The sequence below is a fragment of the Lemur catta genome, chromosome 9 (assembly GCF_020740605.2).
Source record: "Lemur catta isolate mLemCat1 chromosome 9, mLemCat1.pri, whole genome shotgun sequence".
Lineage (NCBI taxonomy): Eukaryota > Metazoa > Chordata > Mammalia > Primates > Lemuridae > Lemur > Lemur catta.
Window position 1 is genome coordinate 23,539,467 of NC_059136.1, and position 10,350 is coordinate 23,549,816.

Genomic DNA, 10,350 nt, shown 5'->3' on the forward strand with positions numbered 1-10,350 from the left:
CTGCACTCAAATCACCTGAAGGCCTTCCCAACTCCACCCACCAGGCAGGGAACAAACCAGACACCTGCCCAACAACCTGAGATGGAAGAAAAACAAATGCATTTTTACAAAGGTTTGGACTCTATAAGTAAAAGAGAAGCTACTCACATGTTCCCCTGGGTAGACATCCACTTATCCTGCGGCCCTGGTGGCCTCACTGGCTGGGACAGGCTGCAGACCTGCAAGAGCAAACATCTTTCCCCAGTGGGGTCTGTGGGCCAGGACTGACTCAGAGAAGCAACTGCTATGGACCGAATTGTGTCTGCTTAAAATTCACATGTTGAAGCCGGAGACCCAATGTGACGGTATTGGTGGGAGGGGAGGGGTTGGGTCTTTGGGAGGGGATTAGGTTTGGACGAATGAGGGTGGAGCTCTCATAACGGGATTGGTGCCCTTACAAGGAAAAGGGACACCAGAGCTTGCTCTTTCCCCACCAGGACACCCTCTGTAAACCAGCAAGCATGCCCTCATCAGAAAGAGACCACCTTGGGACCTTGATCTCAGACTTCCAGCCTCCAAAACTGTGAGAAAATAAATTTCTGTTGTTTACGCCACCCAGTCCGTGGTGTTTTGTTATGGTGGCCTATGCAAACTGACACAGCCTTGTATCTTCATTACTCAGCAGCTGGTCTGAACAATCTTCAGTGTGCGTTAATAAACCTACAAATATCCTGTATGGAAAGGTTCAAATATACCCACCTTGTACCTTCAACAACTATCAACATTTTGTCAGTATTGTTTTGTCTTTCCCCCTTTTATTGGAATTTTAAAGCAAATCCCAGTCCCCAAGCCACTTCCCCATAAGTATGTCAGAATGTAACTTAATAAGGACTCCGTTGAACATAACCACTGTGGCATCATCACCACAAATCCTTTACTACTGCCTAGTCCCCGTCCATGTTCAAACTTCACTACTGTCTCAAAAGTGCCTCTCAAAGCTGGGCAGCTCAGATCAGGGCTGCACACAGTCCTTCAACTTTTCTTCATGCCTGATTGACTGGGGAAGGTCATTTGTCTGGTAGCATCTATCTCCCCATCAGACCTGGCTCGGTGGGCAGAACCTCCTCTTCTTCCTCTATTTCTTGTAAACTCATTTGTGGGGGTTGTTTTTTTTTTTTTGAGACAGAGTCCTGCTCTGTCACCCCAGTTAGAGGGCAATGGTGTCAGCTCACTGCAACCTCAAACTCATGGGGCTCAAGTGATCCTCCTGCCTCAGCCTCCCAAGTAGCTGGGACTACAGGTACATGCCACCATGCCCAGCCAATTTTTTTGTTTTTTGTAGAGACGGGGCCTTGCTCTTGCTCAGGCTGGTATAGAACTCCTGACCTCAAGTGATCCTCCTGCCTTAGCCCTCCAGAGTGCTAGGACTGCAGGTGTGAGCCACTGTACCTGGCCTGTCAACTCATTTCTTATTCCAACATTTCATTTTTTGGCTGGAATTCTTAAAAAAACAAGTAAAGCAAAATCCTTCACCAACTCTCTGAATAACCAAAGCAAAGCAAGGGCTCAGCCCCTACCAGTTCTAGGGTAGGGAGCTGCTGCCCCCATGACCTCCACCCTGGCAGATCTTTATTTCTGGCTGGATAAGCAGGGATACCTGAAGTTTAAAACAAAGCGGTCGTCTCTTCCATGCACACCCTGTAGTGAACACAGCCACCTCTCACTGCCCAAAGTTTCTTGATTCACCAATCCCAGAAGTGTGACCAAGGCTCTGACTGCCAGAGCTGGGTGGAGGCTTCTGCGGCAGTGGTGGCCCTGACCTAACCACCTAGCACAGGACACTCGCAGCTGCTGTGGCAATCACAAAGCCCACACATGTGGTAGCTGCAGTAAGGATCTTACCTACTATAAGAAAGACCCAGAAAGCAGGGGGGCCCAGGGCTGTGCCAAGCAGTCCCTGGCCGGGAGCCATCTCGATGGTACCAGATCTGGTGAGAAATGTCCAATCTCACAGGCCTAACCTGACCTCTGCCCCACCCCTCACCCACACACCCCCAGGCCAGGCACAGGGTCTAATGGTGCTACGGGCAGTCTCAGCTGCCCTCTTCACCCCAGCTCAGCTCCCCAGCTCGGCTCAGCTCGGCTCCCCATGCAGGCTCCTCTGTGGTCACATGACACTGGGAGCAAAGCCTTCCTGCACTCATACATTTATGAATATTAATAAAAAGCAAGATGCAATGCTGTTTTACGAAAGATCCACTAGGCAAGAGTCTATTTCAGCTAGAGAGGCCACCCCAGAGAAGCAGTGTTGTGAGGATGTGGTTTCAATACACATGCCTACGCAGCCACCAGAGTGGATGCTGCCGCACAAGCAGAGTTCACTAATCACAGCTCTGGCTGTGAATTAAGAGCTTCCCTTAATCCGGTAATAAGCGCTTGATATTACAAAGCTGCTCACTTCTGAGCCCCACCTCGTGAGGCTGCAGGAGGGGCCTCGCTTCTGTGCAACACTCACAGCTGCCTTGCAGACAGACATGGAAGAGAAGATGGGCTGGGCAGCGCATATGGGGTGAGGAGCCGGGAGGAAAAGGAGTTAAATGACACGAGTGACACTCATTACTGGGGCTGAGTGCCTGAGCCCAGACAGCTGTGGGCCCAGGGGAGCGTAAAAACAAGACAGGCGCTTCTCTGATCTGAGCAGGGACTGGGGTGAGCTCTGCAGCTGCATACGCTCTTGGGTGCCACTCCAAGATGCTCAGCACCATGGGAGCAGCTGCCACTGTCACCCCTGTGTACTTGTGGATCCACTTCTCCCATGTAAGAATTTTTCTGTAGAACTTCCTGGGGGATTTGGGGAGCTCTGAGCACTGAGGTGGCCTCTTTCCAGGTTGAATTTCCAAACTAGATAAAGCTCAACTGCTTACCGCAGCTTCCCCCAACAAGGACCAATACTCGAGTGGTACAGAACCTGCACACCTGGCACCTCTACACCTCCCCATGCCTGTGAGTTCTCTGATGCCGCGTGAAGAAGCCCAGGTGGCGGAAGCCTTTTCCACAGCGGTCACACTCGTAGAATCTCCTTGTCAGATGTAGCCTCTGGTGGATGCTGAAGCCCTTGGGCCACCGGAAGGCCTTGCCACACTCGGCGCAGGTGTAGGGCTTCTCCCCACTGTGAACCCTCTGGTGGTGGCTGAGGTTCTCCTTGGTGCGGAAGGCCTTGCCGCAGTCAGCACAGTAGAAAGGCCTCTCCCCAGTGTGCACCAGCTGGTGTCTAAGGAGGTTTGACTTCTGCTTGAAGGCTTTCCCACAGTCACCACACGAATAGGGCCTGTGCTCAGTGTGGACTTTGCGATGCTGAGCAAGACGATCTTTCAAGCTGAAGGCCTGTCCACACACCTCGCAGCGGAAGGGCTTCTCGCTCGTGTGGTTTCTCTGGTGGCGCAGAAGGTTTGAAACCCACCTGAAGGTTTGGCCACACTCGGAACACTCGAAGGACTTGGTCCCCGTGTGCACTGTCTGGTGAGCAACCAGCCGGCTGTGGCAGCTCAGCACCTTCCCGCACGTGCCACAAATGAATGAGAGCTCAGAGGCATGGCGCTTCCGGGGCTTTCTGAGGCCTGGTGGATGCACACAGCACTTCCCACGCACCTTGCACTGGAAAGCTGCAGGCCTATCATCTTTCCTTTCTGAAGCACTTCTAGGAAGCTGCACATTACCTGAGTTCAGACAGCTCTTCCTAAAACCAATTCCTTCCTTTCCTCTTTCTTGAATGTGGATTTTCTTGTGAGCCCAAGTTGGCCGATCACGGTGTCCCCTGTGGTCAATGGATTTCTCTGCCCCTAGGGAGGAAAATGGACACACTTAGACAGAGCTGGTGGCCCCACGGACAGGACCGGCCATGCAGCGGCAATCCAGTAGAGCACAAAGAAAAGCTACTGGGCCAGGCACGATAGCTCACATCTGTAATCCCAGAACTTTGGGAGGCTAAGGTGGGAGGATCACTTAAGGCCAGGTGTTCAAGACGAGTCTGGGCAACACAGCAAGACTCTGTCTATACAAAAAATAAGAAAAATTAGCTGGGCATGGTGGTGCATGCCTGTAGTCCCACCTACTTGGGAGGCTGAGGCAGAAAGATCGCTTGAGCCCAAGAGTTCAAGGTTACAATGAGCTATGATTGCATCACTGTATTCCAGCCTGGGTGATAGAGCAAGACCTTGTCTCTAAAATAAAATAAAATAAAATAAAATAAAATAAAATAAAATAAAATAAAATAAAATAAAAAGAAAGAAAAGCTACTAAATGTGAAACTACTTATTTCAATTTACTGAGGGAGCTCCCTCCAAAAACACTGCATATTAGTGATAAAGAAAATGTGTTCAAAGCAGCGCACAGATGAACTAAAAACAGTGGAAAATGTAAAATGAACTCAATTCTCACCCATACTAGGTAGTGGTCAGGTATTTCTGACATGAGGGGGTACTGTGAGTTGGTTTAAATGGCCTGATAGCACATGCGCATGTGAACCTATCTACAGAAATAAGACAGCACCTAGGACAAACCTGCATCTATCTGTGTCATAAGGCACTGTTCATGCAGGTGGACAGGCTGCCCGGGTGGCCACGTGGAAGCCATGGGAGCTTGCCACAAATCTGAGCCATGTGCCCTCTGAGCCATAAGCTTCCCTCCAACGAGGGACCCGACACCCTCCCCAGCTGGAGGCCCCCAGCTTGTCTCGTGTTCACGCAGCTGCTTGACTTTGCCTCTGAAAGAATCCGAAGTAGAAAGCAAACCCCGAGACCACCACCTTATTTAACGGAGGAAGCACCGCTACTGTCCCAGTTTCACAAATGAGCACAGAGGTGCCAGCAGCAAAGTCCCCACCCAAGGCCACACACCTGGAGACCCTCACCCCTCACATTCAGCAGGTGTGTCAGGCTTATGACCTCATCTGTGACCCCGTGTAGCCATCAGTTAGGCTGCAGACACCACACTCAGGATCTTCACAGGACAGCACTGGGGCAGGGTATAGCCTTCGGCGCTGTGCACTGTTCCTCCTGCCCCAGACCATACAGCCCCTGGCACACGGTCAGTGTCCACTGGTATAGCAGCACGGTGGCCACTGTGTGTTGCTAAAGTCTCTCTCATTAGAAAACATTTTGTGTCCCTTAGCTGGTGCTGTGTGGTTGAGTGCACACCCCAGGAGCCATGGGAACAGAGGGGCCAGCCCAGCCAGCCAGCCATCATGGTGCTCACCTGGGTAGGGACCCCTCCGTACTTTCTGAGACTCGAGTCTCTCCCAATCCTCAACCCACGGCTCATCCCACTGTTGTAGGCAAGAGACGAGGTCCGGTCTGGGGCTGCAAAATCCTTCTCAAAAAAGAGAAAAGGTGCTGTTTTATTTGTAGAGAGGACAAGTGAGGGTCCAGGGCTCACACTGGCTCTGGGTCAGCAGAAGACAAACCCAGAGAGGCCAGGTCAGCCTGCAGGGATCCCCTGGAGAAGCTGCCCCAAAGCAGCGATGACAGGAAGGGGGAAGGGAGTGTGGACGCCATCCCCACTGGAGTGCCAAGGCCTGCAGAAGGCCCTGGGGGGGTCTGAGGAAGGAAGATGAGGCTGCCTCCAGGGAAGCCCGAGAAATGACCCTGACCAGACTGGGTGTGGGAAGGGCCCTCTGTCCACCCAAGCCAGTAACTTCCAGCTCCTCAGCCCCCAATACCACCCTGGACCAGACAGGCTCCAGAGGCGACAGTGTGGCCCTTACCCAGTGTGGCCAAGATCCTGAAGTTGTCCAGCATCACGTCCCGGTACAGGGCTCTCTGGCCAGGGTCCAGATACTCCCACTCCTCCCTTGAAAAGTATACAGCCACGTCCTCGAAGGTCACTCGCTCCTGCAACACAAACAGCTCCAGAACTGGTTGTCCTGAGAGACAGAGAGAGAAGGCTACAACCCTGTGTCTGGGCAGGAAGTGGGGAGGGAGGCAGATGGTCTCCAAGGGGGAAGCACCTCAAGAAGCCCACAGCTAGAGCACAGGGAAGGCCCTTGTTATGGATGGAATGTTTGTGTCCCCACATGCACATGTTGAAGCCCTGGGCCCTGTGTGGCTGTGTTTGGGGATAGGGCCTCTAAGCAGTAATTAAGGTTAGATGAGGTCATAGGGGGCGTCATGGGGGGGGGGCCCTGATCCAATAGGACTGGTGTCCTTATGAGACACTGGAGAGCTCCCTGGCCCTCTCCCCACACATGCGTGAGGACACCGCACAACAGCCACTCTCTACAATCCAGGAAGCGGGCCCTCATCAGAAACTGGATCTGCCAGCACCTTGATCTTGGACTTCAGCCTTTGGAACAAAGAAAATAAATGTCTGTCTTTTAAACCACCCCTGCCTGTGATATTTCATTATGACAGCTCTATTGGCCCAAGACAGCACCTAAGAGAATCAAGCACATTTTCCTAGTTTTCTATAACATCTACTACTCTTAATATAAATAAATCAAATTTTCTTTTCTTTTTCTCCACCCTATAAAAGAGAACTAGCAAAAAGGTGGGCACAGGCACAATGCCGCAGACCCTTCCCCATGTGTGGGCTGGGGCCATGACAGCCTGCAGGGCAGAGGAGAGGCCACACTCAGCAGCAGCAGCAGACAGGCTCACCTGGGACGCATCCATGGAACAGCAGGGGCCAACCCCTCTGGGGAGATGCAGGGCCCAGGAACAGCCGATCTGGGGAGCCAGAGAAGCGTGAGTGGGGGCCACCAGCCTGGGAACCCCCACTTGACCCAAGAGGCCCACCCTGCTCAGTGAACTAAGGGGAACTCAGGAAAAGCCAGCAACATACACACACACACATGCAGGGTCTGCTCTGTAAATCACCAATATCCACCATTGGGACACTTAACATTTACAATGACAAAAAATCAAATACTTACAAATACATTTAAAAGATATGTAACTCCTCTACTCTGAGTTACAAAACACTGTTGAGCAAAACTGAAGATGTAAATAAATTGAGAGACATCCCATGTTTATGGATATTAAGTTTTCAGTTCTCCCTAAACTGATCTATAGACTTAACACAACTGCAAGCAAAATCCCAGCAGGCTTTTCCTAAAAATTAACAGGTTGATTATAAAATTTATATGAAAATGCAAAGGACTTCGGACAATCAATCTTGAAGAATAAAGTTAGAAGACTTACATTACATGATTATAAGGGGACAGAATAGAGTCCAGGAATAGACCCACACATACAGTTAAGTGCTTTATGACAAAGGCATCAAGGGTTTAAAAGATTTTTTTTTTCAATTAATGGTGCAGGAACAATTAGGGAAAAATTAACCTTGACACCCCCTACCTCACACCACACCCCAAAATAATTCAAGATGGATCATGGAACTAAATGTAAAAGCTGAAACTAAAAGCTTCTAGAAGGAAAAAATTAGACAATCTCTTCATAACGTTGGGGTAGGCAAAGATTCCTTCCATGGATCCACAAAAGCATTAACCTTAAGAGAAAAACATATATAAATTGGACTTCATCAAAATTAAAAATTTCTGCTTATTGGAAAAGTTAAGAAAATGAAAAGGCAAGCCACAGATTGAGAGAAAATATTCCTAGTACATGTATTTGACAAAGAACTTACATCCAGAATGATAACTCCTACAAATCAATAATAAAAGAAAAATAAACTTTAAATTGGCAAAATATTTGAACAGACATTTCCACAAAAGTTATACACTGGTCTATAAACACATGAAAAGGCACATTGAGCACATGGGTTATAGGTACAGTTTGTGAATCAGAAACTCTGAGCTCCTCTAGCAAGTAATAATTACCACAGTGGAAAAAATAAAAACAGCTCCCCCATCTGAGCATCCACTGTTTGTGCTACAAACTGGGCTGCACTCAGGAACCTGCAGAGAGTAAGGGAGGGAACTGTTCAAGATATGGGAGGAAGTAGGCAAGGACCACATTACCCACGGCACCCTTAGCCATGGTTTCATGTGAAATGCACTGAGAGCTCAATACAGAATACTGTCATAAGCTACATGTTTAAAAGATCCCTCTGTAGTGAACAAATCAGAAAACAGCAAGACAGGATGGGAGTGGAGAGAAGAAAGTGACACCACCATTAAGAGACAGTCTAGGTAAGAGAAGAAGGCGGCTGGGATAGGGACATGGAGGGTGGAAATGGCGCGGAGTTACACCCGGGACTGTGTGCTTGGGCATGGGCAGGAAGGAGGCCGGCGACGTCTCAGCCTTCTCACCTTCGTGGCGGACCAGCTGGGTAGGGGTGTGGAGACTATAGGAGCTCACCGTGGGGCAGGACAAGTCTTTGGCTGTTTTTGCTATTTAGTAGGCAGCTGGACATAAATGTCCGGATCCCACTGGAGCTGGAGATAGATTTGGAAGTTGCCTATGGACAGCTGAGACCATGATCACGGACGGGGTAACGGGGAGAGTCCAGCTAGAAGAGAAGATGGATCTAGGCCTTGACAAACCTCGAGAAGTGAGGGCCGAGGAGGGGACCGTGAGCTGGAAAGAGACCGAGGAACTCCTCGAGTTAGCTGGGGGCACTCGCGACCTCCAGGGCGACGCGCATCTACCGCTACGCTGCGTCCCCTCAGTCTGCAGGTACCAGAGTGGCCGCAGAGCTGGAGACGTCAGCCAGGGACCCCGACCACCAGGGACTCGGGACGGCGGTCGGGACGGTGGACCCGGCGCACTCACCAGCCGTGCGTCCTCAGCCAGGGCCTGCGCCCACGCCGCCACTCCGGCCGCTCGGACTTTTACAAACTTCCCGAGAGGAAGTTGTTCTTCCGCCTCCGGAAGCCACTTCCGCCCCCTCTAGGAGCCCGCGTCTCGGTGGTGCAAGTTGGCCGAGCCGGCGCCAGCCCAGCGCATGGCTCCGCCGTGGCAGGACAGTCAGAGCTCTGCTCCTCAGCAGTCACAGTTCCTGCGCACGCAGGATCTGGGCGCTGTGGGTGCGGGGACTGGGACGACATGGCCCCGCCTCTCCGAGTTTTCTGCGCCTGGCGTCCTCCGTTGCGCTCCGCCACTGTCCATCTGCATCAGGTATCCACCCTGCCAAAGTCCGCTCTCCGGGACGTGCTAGTGCAGCAGCGCCTCTGGCACCGTCATTTCCACGCGGGCTGCTGACCGCCTCCCTGGAGTCCGGGCGGCAACCCCCTGCGCCCCCCGAGACCTCCTATCTCCTACCTTCGACAGCAAGATTTGATTTTATTTTAATCTCCCAAATGTTCTTCAGGATGATTTTATTTTTAATTGTGGTAAAATACAGGTAACAAAGTTTGCCAACTTAACCATTTTTAAGTGTTCAGCACAATAGCCTGTGCTGCCCCCGCTGCGTGCCTGGGGCGGTCTGGGTGGCCTGGCGGGCTCCGGGTGGGCTCGGCCCCGCACGCGGTCCAGGCCCAGGATTTGCCGCTGGCCCCGCTTCCGCGCCCCACCCCTAGGTCTCCAAGGCCCTGGCCGCCTGGACTCGGCCGGCTGGCGAGCATCCTGTTAGCCTTCAGGGCCCCACCCGCTTCAACTGTTCGCAGGACGTGCAAGGGACTCGGTGCTGTGCCGACGTGCGGCAGGTGCTTAATATTAATAGATGCTTCCTGAGTTGGATGAACGTGGGGGATCCAGTGGCGTGTGAGGTGGTGGCAGTACTTCCCGTGGGTGGAGGAACCCAGCCTGGACCCGGGTCAGGTGAGCCCCACAGTAGTGTCCTGCTGGAAAATATTAGGACCGTGGTGGAGCTAGGAAAGGTCAGCCCTGCAAGTAGCGCTTGGGGTCGTGTGTAGGTGTGGAGGGCCCAAGGGGACAAAAGCAGAATGAGGAAGCATGAATTTTCCTGCTTGACAGCAAGCAGGACACAGTCGGAATTTACCCGTGCAGTGCAGCTGAAATTTGGTTGGGGAGAGCTGCACTGGGTGCTCTCCGCAAGTGATTCTGGCAGGAGCAAGAAGAAAACACAAGTCAGTAACCAGGAAGATCAGCACCTTCCTCCTGCAGGGCCCCTCCAGCGCCCTCTACTTAAACAGCTTAACACTGTACCAGCTTTAATTTAGGGCCCAGCTCCATTTTCACAGAGCAGGCAATGAAATATGTATTTGAAGCTGAAAGGCAATATATATGGATAACTGGCAGTTTCAAGCCTCAGTTGGGCCCCTGTATACCTAGGATTCATTCTGCACTTCCCCTAGTCAGTCTTCTCTCTCATTCTCCAAGCAGCTCTTTCAACACTCCTTAAACTTGTGTCTTATTTTACAGAGAAAACACATTATGTGTTTTCTATGTAAAATAAGACACAGGTTTATCTTCTGAGTAAGAAGATGGTGGAATAGGGTGTTTAAGGAGTGTT

The 10,350-nt window shown here is 51.4% G+C and overlaps 1 protein-coding gene across 4 annotated transcripts; it reads right to left on the bottom strand.

Annotated features, from left to right (window-relative positions):
* Positions 1 to 1,362: 1,362 nt before the first annotated feature.
* Positions 1,363 to 8,948, bottom strand: ZNF707 (zinc finger protein 707). Of its 4 annotated transcripts, none has more exons than XM_045561306.1 (5): positions 8,709 to 8,948; positions 6,633 to 6,701; positions 5,741 to 5,867; positions 5,233 to 5,346; positions 1,363 to 3,818 (listed from the first exon to the last, which is right to left on the bottom strand). In XM_045561306.1, the coding sequence occupies exons 2-5, from the start codon at positions 6,645 to 6,647 to the stop codon at positions 2,965 to 2,967; spliced, it is 1,110 nt and encodes a 369-aa protein (XP_045417262.1). In that variant the 5' UTR covers positions 6,648 to 6,701; positions 8,709 to 8,948; the 3' UTR covers positions 1,363 to 2,964. The 4 variants fall into 4 exon arrangements, with proteins under 4 accessions (XP_045417262.1, XP_045417264.1, XP_045417263.1 ...); XM_045561308.1 differs by having other exon boundaries at positions 5,741 to 5,899; positions 8,480 to 8,777; XM_045561307.1 differs by lacking the exon at positions 8,709 to 8,948 and adding an exon at positions 8,480 to 8,562.
* Positions 8,949 to 10,350: the final 1,402 nt, after the last annotated feature.